The sequence below is a fragment of the Saccopteryx leptura genome, chromosome 5, assembly GCF_036850995.1.
Source record: "Saccopteryx leptura isolate mSacLep1 chromosome 5, mSacLep1_pri_phased_curated, whole genome shotgun sequence".
In the NCBI taxonomy this organism is placed as follows: domain Eukaryota; kingdom Metazoa; phylum Chordata; class Mammalia; order Chiroptera; family Emballonuridae; genus Saccopteryx; species Saccopteryx leptura.
The window spans coordinates 9,612,773-9,639,604 of NC_089507.1; the positions used below are offsets into that span (position 1 = coordinate 9,612,773).

The 26,832-nt window shown below is 45.8% G+C and overlaps 1 protein-coding gene across 1 annotated transcript in view; it reads right to left on the minus strand.

Moving 5' to 3' along the window:
• PROM1 (prominin 1) overlaps positions 1 to 26,832 on the minus strand; it is a 91,639-nt gene that overhangs the window by 45,777 nt on the left and 19,030 nt on the right. Inside the window, exons 3-5 of the mRNA XM_066384994.1 lie at positions 9,918 to 9,973; positions 6,468 to 6,494; positions 4,180 to 4,385 (exon numbers count right to left, since the gene is read on the minus strand). Of these exons, the coding sequence (XP_066241091.1) occupies positions 4,180 to 4,385; positions 6,468 to 6,494; positions 9,918 to 9,973 (289 nt within the window). The remainder of the gene's footprint in view (positions 1 to 4,179; positions 4,386 to 6,467; positions 6,495 to 9,917; positions 9,974 to 26,832) is intronic.

Sequence of the window (26,832 nt, forward strand, 5' to 3'; positions counted from 1 at the left end):
AAATTTTTTGAGTTAATGAGTTTTACTTGGCGGGGGGGAATACCTTTAATGAATATAACAGGAGGGTCTAGATTCACAGAATCTATGTTTTTAAAAGAGTTTTCTTAACTAAAATATACGCAGTATGGGTCTGAGTTCTCTAGAATAAAAACAAACTATAGCATTAATTTTATATGTATAGGAAAACCAAATTTATTTCTGACTTTGTGGCTTTATCGTTTATATATTTTGGTGTTTAAACATAATGTTAATAATTCAATCAATTCACGGTGAACTATAATTTATAACACATACGGTAATTATATGTAATGCAAATAAAAGCCCAATTTAAAAATAGAAATCCAATACAGGATAAATTCTTTTTAAAAAAAAAGTTTTGGCCCTGGCCGGTTGGCTCAGTGGTAGAGCGTCGGCCTGGCGTGCAGAAGTCCCGGGTTCGATTCCCGGCCAGGGCACACAGGAGAAGCGCCCTTCTGCTTCTCCACCCCTCCCCCTCTCCTTCCTCTCTGTCTCTCTCTTCCCCTCCCGCAGCTGAGGCTCCATTGGAGCAAAAATGGCCTGGGCGCTGGGGATGGCTCCTTGGCCTCTGCCCCAGGCGCTAGAGTGGCTCTGGTCATGACAGAGCGACCCCCCGGAGGGGCAGAGCATCGCTCCTGGTGGGCGTGCGGGTGGATCCCGGTCGGGCGCATGCGGAAGTCTGTCTGACTGTCTCTCCCCGTTTCCAGCTTCAGGAAAAAAAAAAAAAAGTTTCCACTGATCTGAGAGAAAGAGAGGGAGGGGAAGGGAGAGACAGAGAGGAGAAGGAAGAGAGAGAGAGAAGCATCAAGTCCTTGTTCCACTTAGTTGAGCACTCACTGGTCACATCTCACATGTACACCCTGACCAGGGATGGAACCCGGGGCCTCGGCGCACGAGGCTGAGGCTCTCTATACACTTAGCAACCCAGCCCCAGTCAGAATATGTTCTTCATTCAACAACAAATGAAAGCAGCCCTGGCCGGTTGGCTCAGTGGTAGAGCATCAGCCTGGCATGTGGAAGTCCCGGGTTCGATTCCCGGCCAGGGCACACAGGAGAAGCGCCCATCTGCTTCTCCACCCCTCCCCCTCTCCTTCCTCTCTGTCTCTTTCTTCCCTTCCTGAAGTCAAGGCTCTATTGGAGCAAAAGTTGACCCAGGCTCTGAGGATGTCCATGGCCTCTGCCTCAGGCACTGGAGTAGCTCTGGTTACAACAGAACAACGCCCCAGATGGGCAGAGCATCGCCCTCCAGTGGGCATACCGGCTGGATTCTAGTCGGGTGCATGCGGGAGGAGTCTGTCTGTCTGCTTCCCCACTTTTCACTTTGGAAAATTACAAAAAAGAACAAAAACAAAAAACAATTGAAAGTTCACTATTATATAGGTAAACATTTACTCAGAAAAATTCAACTTAACCCTAACCATAAACCTAATCCCAAATTCAACTCTAACACTAAAGCCTAACACTATACCTAAACTCAACCTTCAACCTACTCTTAATCTGACCCTAATATCAACTTCAACCCTAGCCCTAACAAAAAATAAAACAAAAAACATTTTGGATAAATGAGTAACTACCTACTATAAAAAATATTCCTGAAATTGTGTCGTGTGTGTGTTTACATAGAGTAAAAACTATTAAGTTGTTCATCAGTGATCACACTAATAAGAAGCCCTAAGGGCAAGGATTTTCAAATGACACCTTCTCATCCGAGCCTCCTCTTAGCTCTCCAGGGTGTCCTGAGAGGGAGAAGCCAGGCTGCCCAGGTCTTGGCAGGAATAAAGGATGCACGTTTCAGCCTGTAGGACCACACAGGGTCTGGCACAAAGGTCTGTGGCTATACTGTCATTTTTCTGGTAACAGCTGTAGGGTCTGTGCATTCCTGAAGATACTTCAAACACAAAGCAGAGAGACAGCGACATCTGGAATTAAGATAGTCTCGATCCTAACTTGCCTTTCGGAATTAAACAGGAATAAACAGATTTAAATTATTTACAGAGAGACAGAGAGAGAGAGAGAGAGAGAGAGAGAGATAGTGACAGAGACAATCGGGGAGGCGGGGTGGGTGGGTGCACAACCCTCATCTTGCAGAGAGAACACACAATAGCCCTGGGGGTCAAACAAGTGTGTGTGAAATCAGTTAACACATTTACTTGGATCTTGTTTTCAAGTACCAGTATATTGTTATGATTTCACTATTTTCAGCAAAAGTGTGTCTTTGTTAAATACAGAAAATCACTGCCCTGGAGTAAGTAGTAAGAGGTCAGGCACTGGCTTTTGCTTTCCGTGGGGCTATTTTGGTTTGTTCAGATGTAATGTTTAGTCCGACTAATAGGTAATGACGGAGCATGCTAGACCATTCAAAGGAGACGAAGAGCTTACCTGCACTGAAACGTGAGTTTCCCTCCCCCCTCCACAGCTGCCAGTCTGCTCCCCGCGGGCCACGGCCGCTGCCAGGGCCCCGGCGTTCCTGAGGACGTACTCTGTGCGAACATAACCCACACGCTCCGTGCGAACATAACCAGGTGTCTGCCTGCCACCTCTCCTGTTTCTATCCTGGCTGCCGTGTCCTCTGCATGGCCTGCAACCTGCGTTTCTCCCTTCATCTCACTTGGGGACCGTTTCCTATCAGCCCATCCCGAGCTCCCCTGCCTGTTCCTGAGGGTCCAATGCCTTTCAATAAATGGACCCCCCAAAGCACACAGCTTACCCTACTGGTGGCCACACGTAAAGAACGTATCCTTTTGATTATGCAGCCGGTAGGCCAGCTTAAATTGCTCTGTTTAACTTTCTTTAACTTCTGTTTAATTCCGTGTTCTGTTAACATCCCCAAATATCAGTTACGTGGCAAAACTTGAAAAACATCTTAGTCGCGGCCACTGAGCAAATGCGGAACTTAGAGAGACGGCAGGAGGGCGCTGCCTGCCTGCCGAGCCTCCTCATCGCAGAGTCTCCTCGTGGGTTAGCATTATTCCCGTTGTAGGGCCCTTATTTCTGTGGCTAAGTGGCACGCTGGCTGAATGAATGACACAAGGTAGGATGATGGCCCAACATCACAACCGCGGGGCCAGTGTCACAGAGCAGAGTCCTCAGATGAGAAATCTGATTGGACTCCCAACAACACACGTCATCATCCTAAAACAAACGCAGTGTACTTCAGATCTGGCAAAGCTTTTGGCTTGCAGGAGCTACGGAACAAACACCCCACATAGCGACGCGTGTTCCAGACTTCAAGAGAAGGTAGCAGCTCAGTTGCAAATTTAAGAAACTAGACATATTATTAGAAAGTTAATTCAGCCTGACCAGGCGGTGGCACAGTGGATAGAGCGTCAGACTGGGATGCGGAAGGACCCAGGTTCGAGACCCCGAGGTCGCCAGCTTGAGCGTGGGCTCATCTGGTGTGAGCAAAAAACTCACTAGCTTGGACCCAAGGTCGCTGACTCGAGCAAGGGGTTACTTGGTCTGCTGAAGGCCCGCGGTCAAGGCACATATGAGAAAGCCATCAATGAACAACTAAGGTGTTGCAACGAAAAACTGATGATTGATGGTTCTCATCTCTTTCCGTTCCTGTCTGTCCCTATCTATCCCTCTCTCTGACTCTCGCTCTGTCTCTGAAATAAATAAAATATATTAAAAACAAAAGAATGTAGAAAGTTAATTCCATTCTACACTATTCCCCAATCCCCAAACTCAGAGTTTGGCCTGGCCGTCCTGTAAGGTCCCTGTGGACGTACAAATCCACCAGCAGATGCTCGCTCTGCCTTCCTGCAGGCTTGCCTGTCTCCAAGAGCGACGCAAGAGAAGGGAGCTGCTGTCCGGGGAGGTAAACGCTTCTTGCAGCCTAAGCTTCATTATCAGAATGTCTTCAGGATGAGAAAATACCAGAGGGTTGACTTAGCCTGTAAGTTAGGGCAGCTCGCTTAGCCTGTAAGTTAGGGCAGCTCGATTACCATGCTAACTTCTGGTAACATCTTTTTAAGCTATCCTGGACAAGCATTTTTGTTCTCTACTTTCTGGGGTTTTATTTGCAGAGATGGGGTGGAGTGGGTGGTGGCGGTTTGTTTTTGTTATTTTGTTTTAAACTCATGGGCTTCGCAGGCAAAACATGAGACGCTCCTCCATCCACCAAAAACCCAACCAGCTGCTGTCCAAGCCTCTACTTGCCTTATAAGCATACAAATCACCAGGAGGGAGACGGCGTAGTACTTCCTCAGGAAGGCCCCATTCCTCTTCTGTCGCTGGTGCATCTCTCCGCCGCACTTGTTGCAGCAACGGCACAGACCGAAGCAAAACCCCACGAGAGGCATCAGGATGACAAAGAGCAGTCCCAGGGCGGCGCAGATGATAATCCCGATCTCATAGTGGACGATCTGCGGGTCAGACAGAAGAAGCGGCATGTACGGTAACGGAAAACAAGCGGAACAGTCCACAGTGTACACGATGCCTGTTCTCTCACCTATCTGCCACTGTGTGTGCACATGCACAGGTGTGAGCGTGTGTGTGCACATGCACAGGTGTGGGTGTGGGTGTGCCCATGCACAGGTGTGAGTGTGTGTGTGCACACAGTGTGTCTATTCCCACTTTGGAGTCCCTTCTTGAACCAGAGGAAGCAGAGATCTGCGTGATCAGAACAGGGAACCAAGCAGTTACTACCTCCTTCCCACTCCCCAGAAAACGCCCAAATGCAGGGTCACGTTGCAAATGGTTTCGTTTCAACCCCAGGCGTGTTCTGTTTATTTTTAAATGGTGTGACTGATACCAGCAGAAGTCCCTGCCCAATGAAGACTCTAGATATAGGGTGCTTTCACCAGGAAAAAACAGGGCTAGTAGAAGTTACCAAGGATTCAGAGCAGTTTAGATTGGATCAGTTAATGACAAGTTCATAGTCAGTTACAGAAGAATCTGGAATATATTGAAATTTAGAGAAAAAAAAAAGGCTCAGACTTTCTGAGTCAGACGTGGCCACTCAGTGTTTCCACCCACAGACAGGGAAGAATGAGACATACCGTGTAAGGTCATTGTGAACATTGCAGTTAATGCATGCTTGGTGATAATGTGCCAAGTACGGTGCCAGGCACGGGGCAGACACTTAGTGCCTGGCAGCTCTCCCACGGTGCCCACGAGGCTGGGCTCGACACGCCGTGAACGCAGACAGTTCCTAGATTCCTGCATCCCTAGCAACTGGCCCAACTTCCAGACACAATCTTGTGACCAAAATATGTTTTCATAATCACTCCCGACTTTATTCTGGGGTAAATAACAATGTCACTGGATGACGAAACTTGATTGAATTCCAATTCATATGCAGTTACTCACGTTCCCAGAAAGCAAACACTTTTACCGAATGGCAGAAAATTATAGGCTGGCAGTTTGCAGCCAATGGACCAGCAAGTTAGCAACGGGACTCTGAAGCCAAGCTGAGCAAAGTTAAACCAAACACGAATGCTGGTCCCAGGAGCGAATGTGATGTTTGGGCGGAGAAGTCTGAACTTGGAGCCAGAAGACCAGCTTTAAATCCCGGTAGGGGGTTTTCTAGTTCCCTCCACTGGAAGATGTCCCAGTAGCACCGACATCATACGCATATTGTAAGAGACAATGAAACCATTTAATGTGAAAACAACTTGCCAATGTGTTGATTTAATGTGTTAAATCCGGGCCCGTGGCACTTGACTATCATGAATGTAGACACTCAGGTTAAGATGCTAAGGGGAGAACAGTGGTTGAATTCTGCCACATCCACCAAGTCAATGCGCCTGGCACACTAAGTCCTGCCCACCGTTCAAGTCATTATCCGTTGGCATTTTTAATGCTCCCTTGAGCATTCACATCATTGGCCAATGGAGAAACCAGTCCTAGACATGCCAAGCTCTTAGTTATATATTTTGCTGTTATGTCCTAACACATATTGTAAATTATTTATAATTTTCAAGGCATTTAAAATCCTTTTCTGAATCTTAAGAAACACTGAACCTAGACCCAGGAGTAAAATATGTATCGAAATACTTATTTTTAAATATACTCTCTTTAGCTCCAAATAGAAATTTTACATTTGATAGACAAGGTTTCCAATGTGAGTGACTAAATAGCATGTCCGAGAGCATGAGGACAAGACATGTCGCTGCAAGAGCTGGCTTCGAGGCTGGACTCGGCCAGCAGCCGACAGGGGCCAGGATGACCTTCTGAAACGCCCCAATCTCTGTGGCACTTTTGTGGACTGCCCGGACGGGAAGGTCGAGACCGACGCTTCCCGAGATGGGTCGCTGTCCTTCCGTGAACTGCTACCACGGGAAGAAGGCGAGGGACGGTGGCAGAAGCAAAGGTGAAACAGATCGTTTCAAGACCGTCACAGTGGACACGACAGTGCAGGATGGAGTGTCCTGGCGGACACGTGACGTTGGCATGGCTCACTGGCTTTGGAGAGGGCAACGCAGAAGAGGAGAGCAGGGCTTTACCTTCAGAGTCAAGACCACACTCTCTGGCTGTGGAAGTCAAAGCGGTGGAGCAGTTTGTGTGAGGCAGAGGCAGAGGCAGCATGCACGGAGAAAACAGAAGAAGTTACGTGAGCGACCGGTCAGCCACAGAGGAAATCAAGTGAGAGAAAGGACGACACGCGGCAGAAACACAGCACCTGAGGGTTTATTAAAGGGAGCGCGCTCTAGGCAGAATGGCGTTCTAAAACAAGCATCTGACTTCCCATTTGGATTTCTCGAAAGGTTTTCAATCAGTATGCTAATCAGTTATGGACAGGGGAATGAGCAGGAAAGGGGCAAACGCTTAACCCACTGGCCACGTGGTCCTCACGGGATGGACAAGCAGCCGCTACCTCGAACCCCAGAGTCAGAGGCAACCCCTCCAAAGAAGCGTCCTTCCTAAAATGGAAATCGGACGGTGTCCTTGCCTCGCTTAATGGCATTCCATGGATCTCCACCATGTTTAATTCAGACTTCTATTAATGGGGTCCCTCATGTTGCCTCCTTGTCCAGAACACTGTTCCCGGTACGCTTCCCCTGATGATACTCAACATCCTTCGCTGGATGTTCCTTCCTCCAGGAAGTCTGTCTTGATAGACTGGGTCTGCTTTATATACCTTCTTCATGCCACCCTTGAGTCCTATACTTGCCCTGTCACAGAACTTACCCCACTTATGCTGACTGGCTGTACTGTATGTACGCTGTGGGAGACCAAGAACAATGACAGTCCCCCTCACCGTTCTCTCCCAAGCGCCCAGCCCGGGACCTGGCGTACACTACTCACCCGTTCAGAACCAGATAAACTGATGAGGTGAGGGGGTGGGACCCACTGCCTTAGACCAACAATTCCTAAACAGTGGTCCAGAGACAGGGACTGGTCAGTGAGGAGGATGGACCAAGTCTCGGTGAAGGAGGAAAATAAATATGCAGTAAGTTTCCCATAAACTGAAATCTGCTCAGTTGGTGAGAGTATCCTCTTTAGAGGGAGGGAGTTGAAATGTGCACGAAGGGGAACAGAGTCATCATGGTTGGCTTCACAAATGTCCTATGTGGCTGAACAACATTAGGTGGCTCTACGTCGTTCCCCAGACCACTTCTTTTTTTAATTATCTGGTCTAAGAAATCCAATTTTAGAAACTATTGTTTTAGATGGCAGATTTTCACAGATGGGACAGAAAAATGTTTGTGATATTAATAATCTTCATTTTTAAATTTATTGATTGATTTAAGAGCAGGAGAAAGGAGAGGAGAGACAGAAACATTGGTCTGTTCCTGTGCGTGCCCTGACCAGGGACCAAACTGGCAATTTCTGTGCATCAGGATGACGCTCTAACCAACTGAGCTATCCAACCAGGGCGATATTAATAACTTTTAAATGAGGTATCCTAAATGTTGGCATGGGTGGTTTCAGAGACCTTTGCCCCCAGGGCACATGGGGTATGATGAGTGACCCCAGAACCACTTCCTGGGTGAGGGCTCCACAGGCTTGATGCCCCCCAAACTCACTACCGTGAGCATCTCACAGTGCGTGTTAAAACCACTGACTTGAGGCCCCACCCCTGAAGTGGGTGTCGGGAGATTCAGGCGAGAGCAGGAATCTGATTTCACAATGGCCCTGCTTCGTGGCTCTGGGCAGGTAAGTCTGGGAAAGCTGCCCTGGGCTCCCGGGCGGGTCATGCCGGGCGACGACCATGGCAGAACAGCCTGTGAGCTGCCCCAGTCAGCTGGCTGTGTTCCATCTCCCCACCGCATGTCAGCCCGGTCTGGCACGTTAGATTGGGTACCAGCGAGCCCCTCGGTGGAGCTGGGGGCGTCTCCACCTTCTCCCTGCCCACGCTGCTTGTATACGGGAGCAAGGGTATTATCCGTGCATCCTGGTTCCACCACTGACTGACTGCGCTTCCCTCTTCCAATTAACTGCCATTACCGTCACCCGGCGGCCTTTTGAGAAATATCAATAACCAGTCAATCCTGACCAGTGACATCAGACTCTCCGGGGTCAGGTCAAGGCATTATTAGTACAATGCCTCTTGGAGCCTTGGCTACCTTAGCGATAGAAGGGGGATGGGCAGAGACCCTACTTTACATGGTTATTGCAAAGAGAACCTGAGAAACAGAGAGAAGCAGCATGTTTTGTGCTTTGTTCAGTTCTAAGTGCTTTGCATGTACTGTTAATGTATGTTTAGAGGGTTAACACCCGTGAAGCGCCTAGACCAGACTCTGCCAGAGTGATGCTCAATCAATAACAATAAAGTGATAATCAATGCACGTCAGCATGATTCTCATCTCGGCACTCCGGTGAGCCCCAGATGACAGTCCTGGTCAAGGGCTACCTTGCACGCTTCCCGTCCAGATGCCTCCCGAGAGCCCTAGAAGAAAGACACTTTCCTCTCTTGGAAAGGAGAGCGCGGTCCTCCAGGCAGGAGGTCCTCGAGCTCTGGGGGGTGAGGGGGGCTGTGGAACTAATTCACTTACCTTTCACAAACAGGGAGGGAGGCTTGCAAACATCACAGACCCACCTGGGATGATGCCCTGATGCTTAGCGAGTGTCAAATCGATATCCCCTGATCGTTAACATTAGTGAGGCTGTGAGAAGCAGCAGGAACAGGTCCCAAACCCTGCACCTGCCCCCATGGGAAACTTCAAGAAAGGGAAAGGTAGTGACCGAGGATTGAAATGAATGGGGAAAATCTAAACGGAGAGGATGGAGTGGAGATGAACCAAGACCACATGGAAACTAAGTCAGGAGGTTATCACGAGAAAACTTGCCATTCCTACTAGCAGTGACGCTCAGGATGGAAAAGATGGTGGGTCCTGGGGACTGCTGGGAGAATGTCCCCTGAGAAGGTTCCTAGTGACCAAGAGCCACTTATGGGTTACACTACTATAACTATTCGGAACTTTTTTCTTTTTTGGCAAAACTGGGTTTTGCTTAGCCATGTTCCAGTCAGAAAACTCCAAGACCCAAAAATAACTATTTGTTATTTATTTCTAGCAATGCCTCCAGACTCTTTTTTTTTTTTTTAAGTTTGTTTAACATCTATTAGTCATTAAGGTTTTAGGGAGTCAAAAGTTACACCTGAATTTTTGAGTGCGTGGGAGATGGCACCCCAACCCTTACACTGTTCAGGGGTCAACTTTGGGAATTCTCCTTCTTCAGCTAAAAAAAGTAGCACAATACTTCCATTAAAGAAATTTTAGTTTTTAAGTAATGTACAACTTGAAAGGTGAATGTTTCTCTTTAAACCCTCTTCCTGTCATTTTGCCATAGTTCAAATGAGATGTATATAGTGTTTCCACATTCCATAAAAATTCTTAGTCAAAAACGTTACTAAAGCCAGCCATTAAATAACCAGTTGTTTAAAGATTAACTTTCAAGTCAGTCAAAATTTGCTCATACTTATTTTAATAACAAATGCATCAAAAAATTACCTTCTCATATTCAGCTGAGAGGTCAAGCTTCTTTTGGATTACATTTCTTAAAATATCTGAGGAAAAAGTCACAAAACAATAGCAAAATTACTTTTTCAGTAAATGTATAAAATGTATATTTAGAAAATAAAAGTCTATATATGTTCACAAATTATTATACTGTATCCATGACTGTATTTTTAGAATTTTATTCTTATTTTTTTGTATATCTATATATATTTAAATTTTTACTAGCGTTTTCATTTTCTTGTTTCTTAACCCTTTGAGTAGTACGAACGTTCATGTACGTCCTCATTCAAAGGGTTAAGAAAAAACTCACTACTCGAAGGGTTAAGGGAGGCCTGTATTGCTGCAAATTTTTTCCCTTAGAATGCCGTTAGCGGTGTCCCATGGTAAATCATTGAGCTAATGGGACGCTTAGCCACTAGCACAGGCTGCAAGGCCAATACTTTTGACTTACCGTCCGGCCGGTGGCAGAATTAGAAGGTTGCCATTTTTTTTAGAGCTTCGGTTTCTCACAATCCACCTTAATATTTCAGCAAACCACATGCACTTCATTAAAATCACTAATACAGTGTGGCACTGAAATTGCTCGTTCTTCATTACTTGGAAACACAAATGCAATTTATTCTTGAACGATGTCATCTTTATGTAATATTTTACAAATGAAAGGGATCTTACTGTGAACCTAACCCAAGAGTTTCGAATGGCCCCAAACATCCCTCCCGTCTCATCTCCAAACACTTGCATAAAATCCCTGACATTCCGGGGACACAGAATGGACTTTTCCCGTGAACGTGCCAGTTCCCTTGGGGTGTTTTCAATCTCTCACTGAGGTTCAGAGCCACCTCTCATTTGGGGTTCAGCAACCTAGTAATAACATGATCCCTGGTGTCCTGACGGGGAGATGGCCTTGTCTGAATTTGTTATGTCAGTGTTAACTTTGTCACTGCTCATTTTTTCTGCCAACAGTATTCTGACTTTAGGGGTTTTATTTTGTTGTTGTTATTTTAAAGCCTTTTTTTTTTTTTTAAAAAAGTCTCAGTCAAGTTTTATATTCAGGTTATTTTATTTCGTCTCTTGCTTTTCTCTACCTGATGTTTTCTTGTCTCTTTATTCAAATTAAGCCTAAAATTAAGTTCCAGCCTTAGAAGCATTATGTTGTTAAACACTAAAATGAAATATTATAATATACAGGACAGGTTTTTCTGTAGGAACAAACCTTAGAGAATGAATCATTTCCCCCTGTCAGGTTAGATTTGTTCTGTGTGCTCAGAACTCTTATTAGTAAAAATTAAACGCGCATACACACACACACACACACACACACACACACACACAGAGTCGGCTCTCCAGGCCACTTAAAAGCATTTACTTGGAAATGTGATTAACTAAAAGCATAAACAGTGTTCGGTGTCTCTCTGAGGGGACACCCACAGTGCGTCTCTGACCTTCAGTGACAACATCTTAAACTCACATGGTGGGGAGGCTCTCTGTACTAAAACACCTTCATCTGTTCATTTGTGCATTAAATCTCCACTCATCAAAAAAGAAAAAAGAGACTATGCACATTTTTACCAGAACTGTTAGTTTTAGAATAAAAGAAAGTGAAGTTCAAGTTCAATTTAGAAACTTCTACAAACTAGGCTTCTAAATGTATAACTGTATAATAAATTAAATATTATATTAATAAGTACACAATTCTTATTATTTCTTTCCAGGCACAAAAGACTTTCCATGGGCTCTTAAAATTAAACCTGATAACTCCCCCGTTTAGACCACGCTCCTGCGGGGACAGGGGCGGGTGGCCACAGCCGACGGCCGGCAGCGGGGCTGCCTGGCAGCTCCCGAGGAAGTGCGGACCGCGCAGGCAGAAAGCAGCGGGTTCCGGGTGGGCTGGCCGGACACAGGTGCGGAGGAGCCCTTGCGAGAAGCGTCGGGGGCGGTGCCTGGTAGCTAACACACTAGCATGAAACCGCGTCATCCTTCACCTCCACTCTGGTACTACTCAGCCCTCAGTGCTCTGCCCCTCCCAGTCCTTCAGCGTGTGGCCCAGAGTGTGAGCGCTCAGCACAACCCGGGTGTCGCCTCATTTTCCTGGGCCCGCTGCTCGACTCCGCAGCCCCCTGGCAGTAAGGTGGGGTGCTGGGACCCGAGTCCCGGCCAGGGGCCCGTGGGCAGAGGTGCGTGCACACACCGCCTCCAGGCCTGGCTTCTGGAACCTCCCACCAGACCCCCACCCTCTTTACCCATTTCCCACCCAAATATAGAGGATCCGGTGGAAAATTCTGAAGCCCAAGGGGGTGGTCAGGGCCTAAACCCCTTTATGTCACCGCGTAGACATTGGGTGCGCAGTGAGATATTAGCAATCTTTTTTTACTAAAATTTGGGCTTCTTTGTCATAACAAACAGTGTCACTTACTTGTACTAAAAATGCTCTAGCAATGGAGACCACCAACGTATTTCTGCTGCATGTGCCCTCCACCTGTGGTCCATCCCGCCAGCTGTGACCAGACAAAGGATAACTCGTTTCTCCCAGGAGAGGGTGCACACACACACACACACACATTCCACAGCAGATGGAGATTTGGTGAAGCCAGCAGGCTGGTAGTAAGGTAACGTGAGATTTTAAGAGATAACTTCTTAAAAGATTGAAATCCTGTACTCATACAAGAGAATGCATGAAAAGGCATTTGAACCCAGAAAAAGATCACTGGAAAATGCAATGCAGTGGAGCTCGGACAAACACTCTTCCCACCTGCTCTCATCCGCGGCTCCACAAAGCTTCAGAGGCCGTGCACAGGCTCGTCCTAACTGTCCATCCGCCGCTCAGGAGCTTCGCCACCAACTGAATTTCCCTAATCTACTGAAGACATTCCTTAACCATTTCAAACCACGGATTTAAGCCTGTCCCCACTGCCAAAATATTTAAAGAAATATTCAGATCACAGTGCTATTTTGGGAAACGTGCATAAAACAGGATTAGGACTAAACTGACTGGAGATCCTGGTACCTTCTCCAAGACGTGTGTGCACAGAACGGCACAGACGGGCCGGGAGGCCCGCCGCCAGGGCCAGCTGCTCTCTCTGGAGGAGAGGAAAGACTCAAACCAAGATGCCAAGTTTCCTGGTGGAAACATGAACATTTGCGTGGTTGGTGCGTGGCCGCCAGCCCTTTCCCCAGAGACCCCAGAGGGAAGGGATCTGACGTGACAAACAGGGGTAATTCCTGGTCTTCCTTCATCGGTTGAGATGTACTGGGTTTTGTCTTCATGCTTTAGAAATTCCTGATTCAGATTTCCGCACGAAAAATTGCTCCTTGACAGAAATGCATCTCATTAATGCAAACAAATCTGGGGGATTTCTGGTTGTGTGGATAATTTGACTTAGTTTTTCCCACGTGCCAAGAAAAATGTTTAGGGAGCCAATTCCTGCATGAAAATGTTTAAACCGAACTGCATCAGCGTAGTAGGGGTGATCAGTTCTGATAGCTGAGAGGTTAGGTGGGAAAAAAAAAGGCAGGAAATCATGTTTTGGACATTTTATTTTAACTTAAGGCGTATCAGTACACACCTGTTAGTCCATCCTTTGATGAGAAGCCAAAGTCCTCTGCTGACTTTGAGTCCTCTGGCTAGAATGGAGGTGAGCTAAGAAAGCATCTATACCAGGGCTCGGGAACCTTTTTGGCTGAGAGAGCCATGAACGCCACATATTTTAAAATGTAATTCCGTGAGAGCCATACAACGACTCGGGTACCTTACACATTATCCAATAAAAATTTGGTGTTGTCCCGGAGGACAGCTGTGATTGGCTCCAGCCACCCACAACCATGAACACAAGCGGTAGGAAACAAATGGATTGTAATACATGAGAATGTTTTATATTTTTAACGTTATTATTATTTTTTATTAAAGATTTGTCTGTGAGCAGATGCAGCCATCAAAAGAGCCACATCTGGCTCGTGAGCCATAGGTTCCCAACCCCTGATCTATGGTAAAAGGAGGATCCTCACTTATTTAAAGGTTGACTTGGGCCAAATGCCCTGTCTGCAAGCCACAAACTTTTTTTTTTTTTTTTAATTTTTAAATTTTATTCATTTTTAGAAAGGAGAGAGAGAGAGAGACAGAGAGAGAGAAGGGGGGGAGGAGCAGGAAGCATCAACTCCCATATGTGCCTTGACCAGGCAAGCCCAGGGTTTCGAACCGGTGACCTCAGCATTTCCAGGTTGATGCTTTATCCACTGCGCCACCACAGGTCAGGCTGCAAGCCACAAGCTTAGGGTCAATGATAATGGCATCCTTGGCTGATAGAGTCACACCATCTACACACAGCATGAGTATTTCCGAGCAAGCTCTAGGTCAGGGGTCCCCAAACTACGGCCCGCGGGCTGCATGCAGCCCCCTGAGGCCATTTATCCGGCCCCCACCGCACTTCCAGAAGAGGCACCTCTTTCATTGGTGGTCAGTGAGAGGAGCATAGTTCCCACTGGTCAGTTTGTTGATTTAAATTTACTTGTTTTTTATTTTAAATATTATATTTGTTCCCGTTTTTTTTACTTTAAAGTAAGATATGTGCAGTGTGCACAGGGCTTTGTTCATAGTTTTTTTTTATAGTCTGGCCCTCCAACGGTCTGAGGGACAGTGAACTGGCCCCTTGTGTAAAAAGTTTGGGGACCTCTGCTCTAGGTGATCACAGATTCTGCCTGAAGCTACCAGTGGATCGGGTCTATCTGATGCTTCCGTGATTGGAATGGGGAGAGGACTAGGCTTTTCTCCAACAAAACACTCATCCCCACCCTAAAACTCAGACCCTAGAATCACTGCTCGTCAGGGTTCTCCAAAGGACAGAACCAATAAGAGACAGAGATGGAGACCGAAGCTATAGCCAGAGATAGGACAGAGAGAGGTACATAGAGAAAGATTCATTTTAAGGAATTGCAAGGATGAAATCTTTAGGGCAGGCTGGCTGGACATTCGGGCAGGAGTTGATGCTCCAATCTCGAGGCAGAACCTCTTCTTCCTCCGGAAATCTCAGTTTTTGTTCTTAAGACCTTTTCACTGATTGGCTGAAGCCCATGCACACTATTAAAAGCAATTCTCTTCACGCCTCTAATTAGTTAACTTTTAAAGTTAACTAATTAGAGGCGTTAACCACATCTACAAAATACTTCCTCAGCAACACCCAGCTTAGCGTTTCATCAGATCACGGGGAACTACAGCCTGGCCGAGTGGACACAGAGAGCTAAGCCACGACTCTGCCAAAGCCGCTGTTACCCACAGAACGGTGATGCCCAGTGAACGTGTGAGAGCAGAGCCCATCTGAGCAGCCCTGTCCCACGTGATCAGGAAGACTCGCCGTCATCAGCGTCCACTCTGGACAACCTGAGCCCCCTGCCAAGCGAAGGGCCACATTTGGGACCCAATGAGTGTGCAGAGACAGAGACCACACTGAAAGTCTCCAAGGACAACTAATCTTAAATGGTGGCCCTTAACCACACCCCCAAACTGACCCACGTGTGGTGTGTGCCAAGTTAAAAAGCAGGCAAATGCAACGACAGAGCTAAGTTAGTGTGTCGCTCCTGAGGCGGAGTGTCTCCTCTCCGATGTGTGCGCTGAGCTGGCCCATCTCCCAGCAGCCTCGTTTGATTAGGAGCGTTCGCTGTCCTGTGCCACTGAGACGAACCCCATCTGGCCTCTCCTCGGCTCGCGTTTTCCTGTAACTGATGTGGGGGAGGCTGAGCACGAAGTGATTTTGGAGACGCAAACGATGCGACTGAGGTCCTGGAGTTCACAGAACACCCAGGCGCGTACTTCCTGCTGGAGTGTCTGCGGTGAGCCTGTCGGAAGTTAGTGCCTCAGCATGTGCATTTTTCGCAAGCACTTCACGCAGCCACCTTCCTGCACTCTTCAGTTTCAAGAAGCCCTTCATTTTCTGAGGGGGGAGGTAAATTTTTAAATTTTTCTTAAGTGAGAAGTGGACAGAGAGACAGACTCCCACATGTGGCCCAACCAGGATCCATCTAGCAAGACCCCTACCGGGCGATGCTCTGCCCGTATAAGGCCATTGCTTGGCAACCGAGCTATTTTAGTGCCTGAGGCGAGGCCATGGAACCACCCTCTGCAGCTGGGGCCAACTTGCTCCAACTGAGCCATGGCTCCGGGAGGGGAAGAGAGAGATAGAGAGAGAGAAGGGAGAAAGGGGGGGGGGATAAGCAGATGGTTGCTTCTGCACCCTGACCAGGATTCAGGAATCCAATCTGGAACATCTACACACCGGGCTGGCGTTCTACCACTGAGTCAATTGGCCAGGGCCATGGAACCTTTCATCCTACAGTTCAAAGCCTCCATGAACATAACTCTTTGGTTTGGTTTTTAATAATAATAATAAAAAAAGATACTTCAGACTTTGATAAGACAAGTTGAGTTTATTAGAATTTATCAAAAGTTTATCAAATTTATTCCCCCTGCCTCCAAGTACATAACCAAGCATTCTGGAGGGAGAGCCCCTTTCCTTTATCTATGCAATCCAGACACCCTCGATGTGCGTTATGCCCTCATGACGGCGGTCACATGTGAATGTGTGGGCCTCCTTTACGTGACCAGAGCCGCTTCTTCCAGAAGGACTGTCGCCCTGACACATACGGCCTTGTACCAGTACTAACGACCAAGCGGATTCTCGCAGAGCGAGTGCTCAGGGGAAACACACACAGAAAGCTATTCTCGTGAAAAATCGGGGACCAGTCTGGTCCTCGTGGTTTTTTCCCCGCCACGTGTCTGCACCAGTCTGTGCACTGGGTTGTTAGTTCACCTGTACGGGAAGCAGCTGAGTCTGTTACTGGCCTGGTTGGCCCTTAGCCATTCCCGCCTCTTTCAGGGGAAGCAGGCACCCAAGGTGCTGGGAAGGGAGACCTCTGGGGTCCTGTGGAGCTTGGAATCACTGACCTGGCAGGTCCCATCAGGGCTCAGGGCCCCACAACCTCCCTAGTGGCGGCAGGGGCTGGGGAAGGGCCCCCAGGCCCTGGGTCAGGGGCCCCAGGACAGTGGGGACAGCTGGATTGCCACCATTGATGAATCAGGGAGAGGGGGCAGGGAACACGGCCAGAAGATCTGTGGATTCTCTGTGGGTTCCCGTGCTGTTTGCTTCCCCCCCCCCCAAAACATTCCTGAACAGTGTAATCCCAGTCAGAGCCTTTGTCCCCCGCTGGGGACTTTGAAAGGAATGCGGGGTTGGCACCACATTTTTTTTTTTGGTCTGTCGCAGGTCCTGTGATCTCACACACACGCCCGTGAGACTGAATCAGCCAAACCTGACTCTGTTCTTTGTGTGACAGAAGGCTCAGCTCGGACAGTCACCTCCTCCACAACGGGGAAGAGAGAGTGGGACGAGGAGCAGAGTGAAGGGGGACATTTATTTTCTGTGTATACTTTGAGCTCATTTTTAATTTTTAAAAGAATAGAGTTTTCTAAACAAGGAACTTATTGGCATACTTTTCTACTCCCTCCCAGTCCCCCCACCACACACACAAAAAAGCAACAAAGACATAGTCCTTAGCACATATCAGATTAAAAATCCCACTTCCTATAAGTGTGAATCAGATTTTACAGCATGTTGTGTCAGATATGTGACCTGGAGCCATATTTACAGTAATTCAGCTTTCAGTATTCATCATTTAAAAAGAAGGGGAAAAAAAAGCCTGAAAAAATAATAAGACTGAAATCTGCAAAAATTTAGATGCTGTCTAGTTAATAATCATTAGAAAAGAAATAATGATGTATTTAAGATCTAGAAAAGCCTAGTTTTGTCCCAAGAAGTGTCTGGCTCAGGCCAGATGCTCTAGTGGCTCTAGTGTAATGTGAATGCTGCACCAACCAGTGCCCAGCCCCCGGGCCAGCCGAGCAGGGCGCGCTCCCCGTCTCTGTGTTTGTGCTCAAGCTGCTTTCTGTTGGCTGTACTTGATGCAATTACACAATTTACTTAAATACTATGCAAAGAGATAAAACATGAGCAAAAAAAGCAAAAGTTGTTATTTATATAAATTCTACGTTGAATGTTTTTAAAAACTCAGTGAAGAGTTTTTAAAACTCTCTGGGTTGTTGGATTCAATGTAGAGGAGGCAAGTCAAAAAGCTCAGAGAGAAAACGAGGAAAAACTATTGAATAGAAGGAAAAATCAGCCTAAGTTTACACCACAAATTCCTGCTATGTGAATAAAATCCAAACTGGACATCACGAAAGTTGTGTTGCTGGGAAAATTCCTATCGGGAGACTCACACGCACCAACAAAGCAATGTTCCTCCCACCAGCAAGGAGAACTATCCAGATAACAAGCGACATTACGGCTTTTCCAGGGGCCCACCCAAGAGCTGAGGCTGCAAAGCAATTGATTCCAAAGAGCGCTAGTAGGGAACAGGGTGAAAGCAAAACCCTTCCGCTTCTGGGCAGGAAAACAGAGGCATGCCACCATTGTGCTCAGGGCAGAAAACTCTGCCCTCCCCATGTCCAACACCGATTCCAGGCAAGGGGCTGGCTGCCTCTGGGAGGGAGTATGGGGACACTGAGAAACTCCACCTCCTCCCCCAGGCTCAACAGCACAGGTCCTGCCTAAGCCTGAGGCTGGACCCCTGCTGCCTCCCACCCTGAGCCTGGTACCAAATGACAAGTACCTCCACCATGAGGGAAGGAGCAGGAGCACGGGAGAGGCATGTGGCTCTGCAGCACAGGTGGGCAGGGACTGCTGAAAGCTTAGGGTGAAGGAGGAACACTGGGAACAGCATGCGGGGCTCTGCACTACAAACAGGGTGAATGCAGTGACTGAGTTTAAATCCCTGGTACAGTGAAGGTGATGATGGCAACAAACTGACTCCATCCAGCTCAAATGCTAACCAGAGGGACTCAACCTCCCACACTAACAGCCTGAGAGGAGAGGAGGCATGTCCCTATCATCCACGTGTAAAGACTGTTCACCCAGTTTCTACAGTTTTACAGATGGTGTCCAGCATTCAATAAAAAATTACAAGACACACACACAAGAAGAAAATGACAATGGTCAAAGAAGAATACAATAGAACCAGGCTCAGAGATAATTCAGATGTGAGAACTTTCAACAAAAACTTTTAAAACGATTGTTGAGGAGATTTACATTTATACTTCAGAGTAAAATAAAATGCTTAAGAAAAGTATGTATAATTTTTAGAATTCTCCAAATTTACCACCCTTAACTAACCACCAGTCAGTCATAACCATGTTGAATAGGAGGGCTCCACTCTCCTTTAAAGTAATCTTATTTTTTTAAACCATTTATTAGTTCAATGACAATTCTCTAAGAATTTTGATAACTTGTTCTGCTCTAATTCAAGTCTCTAATATACAGATTTTATTCACTCCCTTGCATTTTCAGAGTACTTTAGAAGAAAAGGAAAGAAAACAGAAGAGAACTAAATGGGCACCAAGAACCACCCAAGGACCTCAGTGCTTTAGGCAGTGTGGTAGAGAAGGAAGGCCATGGGGTTCAGGATCAGTCAGATTCTAAAAAGTGAAAGAGGCTGCCTCAAGGACTTAGAGGCTATGTGACTAGTTTGTGTATGGGCCACATTATAGAAACTCTCTGGACCTCACTGTCTTCATCTGTCAAATGGAGCAAATTGCTACTTGTGAGCTTATCAAAAAGAATATAAATGACATGAAGTGGCTATCTCACAGACTCCTCCCAGAATTCCTGAAGGGAAAGCAGTGACCTTCCCATCCCCAAAGGAGGAAGCTGGGGCTCAGAAAGGTTGGTGAGCTGCAGGGGATCGTGCAGTTAATGGATGGTGAGGCAAAGTGCAAACTCAGGACGGTTTTCATGCTGAGGCCCACGCTCTCTCCACTTTGCAAGCCTGTGAGGATTCGGATTCCAGGTCCAGACTTGCCACCCGTAAGCATGCACAGTGCCTTGCGCCACTGGCTTAATACTCCATCCTTCCATTCACCTTTAAAATGGAGAAATGATATCGCCTTTGCAAGATATTCTAAGCAATGTAAAAAATATGTGTAAACTACTTGGAACAGTACTTAACACAAATTAAATGCCCCCAAGTGGTGGTGGAGGCGAGGAGGAGGAGGTGCTGGTGCTGCTGGAGGTGGTGGAAGCTGTAGCTGTAATTTATGAAAAGACAGATCTCTGGTCTTTCTTGTCTAAGATAAATACTGGTGAAACATCTGTTAATGGCAGGTAAGAAGATAAGGCTGGGAGGTGAGAAACACATTCACTGAACTCTCACGGAATCCAAATCCTTGAGCTTCATTCAGGCCACTCACAAATCGCCACTGAGCCTTGGGAGACAGTAGCCTGTGAGGGTTTCCCCAGTCCTACAACAAGTTGGTGCCAGAATGCTCCTGGTCCAGCAGAAAGCCCACTAATGAGTGGGAAAGAAGTGGTAGAACACTACATTTTATAACCGCCATTGCAATGATTTATTAAGGCAAGAATAATCTACAGATGCCGAAAGCACTATGCAAATGACTGTTGAGGAAGAGGACAGGATATGGAAATATCTGGAGCACACCACCGTAACCAAACCATCTAACTTAATTCCACCAATAAAGGAACAAATTAACAACAATAACCTCCTGATATGATCCACTGAGCAGAATGGCATTTATGTAATACCCCTGACCAAATTTTTTTATTTGAGTCTAATCATGAGAAATCATGATAAATTCATAATTGGGAAGCATTTATTTTTGGAAAAAGAGTGGCTTAGGTTCTTCAAAAACTTTTTTTGCATGTTATAAAGATAGAAAGACAAGGCTGGGGAACTGTTCTATATTAGAAGAGACTACATTGATACAGTCAAAGCAGGATTCTTGACTAAATATTAGATCTAGGGAATAAAAAGTATGAAGATTAATAAGAAATTTAGAGACATATAAACATCAATTTTATATGTTAAATAAAAATGTTGCCCTGATGTTAAATGTCTTGAGTGGCATCCTTGTTCAGGCTCATGTAGGGAAATGGCTTGTCTTTATGAGATGCATGCTGAAGTGTTCTGTGGTCTGAAATATCAACAACGGATGAGTCTAGGTAAACGAAATGAAGGCATTCATTTATACTGTTCTTATAAAATCGTAAAAGATTTCAAATGGTTGAAAATAAAAATGTGGAAGGGAAATGTTCCTGGATTTCTTCCCAACTTTCTCTGTAAACTTTTCTACACTGTTTTTTCCAAACTCTCCTTCCAATACCCGGTTAGCCAGTCAACCTTTTGTCCTGCTTATTATGTTCAAAACTTTTGGACTCAGTTTTAGGTAGTCACAGTGTTTTTGTTTCTTTTTTCTTTATTGGGATTCTGATTCAAGGGGGGAAAAAAGAATCAGTAAAAAAATATAACTGGGAAAATGTGGATATTAATCTTAATAATAGGAATCAATAGCAAAAACTTAGAATCCCTACCCATTTTGGTAGTTTGTAATGACGCTGTAGATTGTAAGAAATGTCCATATTCTTGAGAAATTCACAATGAGTTGGAAGGTGAAATTATATTATGTCTGAGTTTGCTTTAAATGTTCCAGCAAAGAAAAATCTCAAGAAAAAAGAAAGAAGATAGATGAAACAAGACAAAATCAGGTAATTTTTTCCATCCAAGCGACTCTCATATAGGAATTCATTGTATTATTTTTTCCAGTTTGGGGTAGGTTTGAAATTTTTCATTGTAAACAATTTATGGGAAATCTTACTTCCCTAGGAGTCTACCACCTAGATAGATTTATCTTCATAACATCTAACCTACTTTTAATAAAGCCCCCTGCTAATTATTCTCTTGGGTTCTCATGTCTCTTCTACTGCCTTCTGTTTTATTCAGTGTGGTCAAGTTAATGATCCTACAACCTCTTTTATACCACCTTCATTGGTTATCTTTAAAAATATCTATGATGTGACCCTCTCCTTCCTATTGAAATCAAAGCAAGCCCTGGCTTTGGGGTTAGAGTGATCAATCCTCTACCTAGGGTCGCCCAGATAGCCTTGGCTGTCCAGACAGAACCTGCTGTTCTGGCCTAATCATGACCAGTGCTCCCTTTTACTCTTGAAATTAAATAGCCACCTTAAGTCAGGTGATCCTGAGTTCAGATTCCAGATCTGAACCTGGGTAATCTGTTTAACATCCCTGGGTCTCAATTTTTCTCATCTGTAAAATGAAGGTAATAATACCCGTCACGAAGAAATAATACATGAAAAGCTTTGAACAAGATGCCCAGCACACATTAAGCAATACATAGGCGGTTACTATGATATTCCCCTCCATTCCAACAAGATCTCTTTCTGGGTCCCCCAAACAGGACCTGACTTGCTCATGACCACTCTGAGACTTGCTAATGCTATTCTTGCATCTACCCAAACTCTCACTATCCTTCTAAGCTAAAACCTGTGGTTCTCACCTGACTTCCCACTTTGCTAAACCCTCACAGCTCATCACTCGCATGTGACGCTGAATGATCCTGGCTTACATGTTCCCTGGACTCGTTATTCTCCGTCATTACATTTTGTCTTCTCATCCAGAGACTGTCTATTCCTTAAGGTAGAAAATGTCTTCTCTTCCGTAAAAATTCCATAATCTCTACCCCAATGCTATGCATTGGCAACAAATGTTTAGGAAAACATGCATGTCCTAAACAAGACGGCTAGATGAGCTCTCAAAAAGTAACATTCTTCTAGGCCAGAATATTTTCCTTGAAGTAAAAAAATAAATAAATCTAGAAACACAAACATGGTACTATTCTTAAGAAACTTCGTCTCTTTTTTTTGTTTGAAGAAGTTCTGGCACGTCCCTCCCCTCAGCTTCCTTAGCAAGCCCCAAAGGGGGCAGGGCTGAGAAATCAGGCCTCTTACAAACTAAACCAGCATCCGAAATCACCATGTTGTTGAACTCGAAAACCCCAGCCATTCCAGTGGGGTATCATAAACATCAGAGAAAATCCAACTGTCTTACGGCACTAAGTTTTTAATTTCATCTGGCTTTTACATGGGTAACCTTTTATATGTTTTTTCTAGTCTCATTAATCATAATAAAAAAATTATTAAACTCTTAAGCACAGTCAGTCTTAGATAATCTGTATACCCAGACCAGTTGGTAAATATCTTCTGTTTTTCTTCCAGGTCATGCTTCTCTGCTTACATTTTATATGGGGACACAGTGTGCTTTTAGCTACATAAAATCAATACCAAAAATAATCTTTGGCCTAGGGGGAAAATTCTGAAAAGCAATAGAACAAAATGTAAACACAGGTTATCTTTGGGTGGAGAATGGATCCTTTTTACTTGTTTCTGTGTGTTTTGTATTAACACACACTACCTGTAAAATGAAAATAAATAAAAGTATGTCTGTTATGTTTGCAATAAATGACACTACAAAAAATGATTGAATAGTTTGCTTTCTTGGTCAACAAGAGCGTGTTTATTCAACGAAAGCTCCTACTATGCTCCACGCAGCAGAAATCCAATTCCCATCAACAGAGACCACACTGTGCACTGAAAACACTTCCCAGACTACACCTCCCCTCCTCTTCTTTCCTGTGTCTTCTCTCAGCAGCTGATATTTGGCTGTAAGGCCTTAAATGAACAAGCTTCCCATCTCTGGGCCTCAGTGTCCTCATCTGTAAAATGGAAGTATAACTTTGGATGACTATTTCTGACTAGATGATCTTCTCTAGAGGACACACTCTTCAAAACCACATGGCCTAATGCCAATCCACGTTAAACAGATTAGCAAACGGTTTCTGTGTAAAGAACCAAGAACGTCACAGAATCAATACCAAACATACACAAACTGCGACATGACCAAGCAGAATGCTTTTTCTTTATATAGACAAACTCCTCAGAAAGGAAAACAGCAGATGGAAAACAACCAATCTCACTAGTAACCAAGATGTACACTAAAATAAGGAGATGTGATTATGTCCCTTGCAACTGATTGTTTTTAAAATGCCCAACACATTATCGGTGGTGACATAAACCATTCCAAGACCTTCTGGTAAGTTGATAATTCTTTTAAAAACTTTAAAAAAGGATTATAGCTTTTGGTTAATAACTTTAACCGAGGAAAAGAATTCTAAACAGATGACTAGCCCTGGAGAGAAACTGGAAATAAACACAGGGAGAGATGAGCCTGTTTCCAAGTGACTCCATCCATTCCTCCCTGAAGTATGAGGTCACTGGCTGGCAGGGGAGGGCTGAAGGTAGAAATCTGAGAAGAGAAAGAGTGCAAGTAAGTGGGAAAGGGGACTTGTTGAGAAACAGGTCCGAGTGAGAGTGTCCCGGAGCACTATGGACATACATTTAAAGGGAGTCCCGTAGGCACGACAGCAGTCTTTTCTAAGGGGCGTTCAAGTGCTCTGACTTGGCAATGAGACAATGCAGTAACCAGCAAATGGTGCCAGGAGATTGGGATTTCATCAAAAGAGAATCACAGTGGGAAAGGGAGACAGGAGATGTTTCAAATGCAGGGCTGTGGGTGCCGACATTGTGAAGATGAGGGGCTCTGAGAGTAAGATGGAGGGCACTGAGTTCGAGAAGAAGTGAGGAGGGAGCTTGCTACATTTTATAAGGGAAGCCCACCATCTGAGGAGGAAACCTAGGCAGGGATGTGGGGATACAAAGGGGCTAGCCACCAACTGAGAGGACACAGAACATAGAGAGACGGAAGGCACAGCACGTGCAAAGGCACTGGTGTCAGGAAGGAGCTTGGAGAGTTCCTGAGAGCTAAAAGGCCAGTGTGACTGCAGCACAGTGAGCACATGGGGTGTTTGAGTGTACCCACAAATGCACACAACAATACTGATTGGGCACTGCCCGGTTCCAGGCTCCAGGGGCACACTGCTGAGGACAATAAAATACAGTCCCAACTCTCAAGATGTATAGTGTCTAACAAGCAAGACAAGCATATATTTACAATAATGCCACGATATGTGCTACGAAGAAAAAGAAACAAGGTAAGGGAGTGGGGAGAGGGGTACTGAATCCAATAGTGTCACCAGAGCCACTCTTTCTGAGATGACATTTGAGGAAAGACTCAAATGACAATAAGCCATGCAGGTTCCAAGTAAAGGAAACAGTCAGATGCTAAGGGTCTGAGGCAGGAGATCGTGTGGCATGTTCCAGGAAGAGCAGGGAGCCCAGCTGGGGCCACCATTATAATTGTTAGGAGTCTACTATGTATCCCCTTCCCCAACGTCTGTGTAAGTTAGGAGAGCACTGCAATGGTCCAGGTGTTGGGCAGCCTCAGCTAGGAGGGCCATCCCAACTAAGAGAAGTGGGTAGATTGGACAGACACCGCACCATAGAACATCTGGATTTATCTGAGAGCAAACTGGTCTTTAAGAAGACAGGTCTGCTCCCTGTTATCACAATACAGTTTTTAGGAGGCACTCACTTCTGAAGTCGCTATTAACTTACATTTCAGGATAGATATTCATTTCTACTCAGCTTTATTTCTATTGCACAAGTCATATTTGGAATGGCTCTTTAAAGAAATGCAAATCCCCGCCACGCAGGGTATCCCGGGTGCCCACCCACCATGGGGTATCCCGGGTGCCCACCCACCACGGGGTATCCCGGGTGCCCACCCACCGTGGGGTATCCCCGGGTGCCCACTCACCGCAGGGTATCTCCGGTGCCCACCCACCGCGGGTATCCCGGGTGCCCACTCACCACGGGGTATCCTGGGTGCCCACCCACCACGGGGTATCCCCGGTGCCCACCCACCGCGGGTATCCCGGGTGCCCACCCACCATGGGGTATCCCGGGTGCCCACCCACCACGGGGTATCCCTGGGTGCCCACCCACCGTGGGGTATCCCCGGGTGCCCACCTATCACGGGGTATCCCGGGTGCCCACTCACTGCGGGGAATCCCCGGGTGCCCACTCACTGCAGTGCCCATCTACTTCTTCACCCTTCTCCCTCTTCTTTCTCTCTATCTCTCTCTTACTCTCCTGCAGCCAAGGCTCCATTGGAGCAAAGTTGGCGCGAGTGCTGAGGGCAGCTCCATGACCTCTGCCTCAGGCGCTAAAAGGGCTCCACTTGCAACGGAGCAATGCCCCAGATGGGCAGAGCATCGCCCCCTGGTGGGCATGCTGGGTGGATCCCGGTGGGGCGCATGTGGGAGTCTGTCTCTCTGCCTCCCTGCTTCTCACTTCAGAAAAATAAAAAAATAAAAAAAGGTAAAATCTGAGATGAATGCAGACTATAACCAAAATTTTTGTCTTACTATATATATTCTGGGACTTAAATTCACAAGTGCCTTAGGAAAAGAAGTCCATCAAATAAATTAAAAGTCAAATTCTTAACAGTAAATACATGGATGTATGAGATAACCAAATGTTTAACTCAAAAAGTTTAGAAACAAAATTAAATAGACTTCCAGGTGTAGAAGGGAAGAATTACTAAAGACAGACTGAACAAAATGAACATAACATTTTATTTGAAGGCATAATCGGACCCGGTGAAGGCCACCCCTTAATGCAGGAGCCCAGTCTGTCCCAGTGGAGAGACTTATGTATAAAACGAGCAGTACAGTGTCTGCAAAGGCACCTTGTAAGTGGTCTAAGATCCACTGAGTAATACCTGGACTGAACCTTTACACCAAACGTTTATAATCATTCTACGTGTTTTTCTTTCTAGACTTCTGGGAAGTAGAAGAACTTACAAAGCATTTTTCATGAGGTGCACTGTTCAATCCCACTATGAGGTATCATGCAATAGCTCCGTTTAAAGAGCATAAGTGAAATGAGAATAATACTGAAATCAGACAGCTCTGAATTCAAATTCCTGCTCTGCCACTAAGAAGCTGTGTGACCCTGGCTTAGTGAGTTCCTCTCTATGAGCCTGTATTTCCATGTATATAATATAGAGATGATGTCCACCTCACAGGACACTGGACACA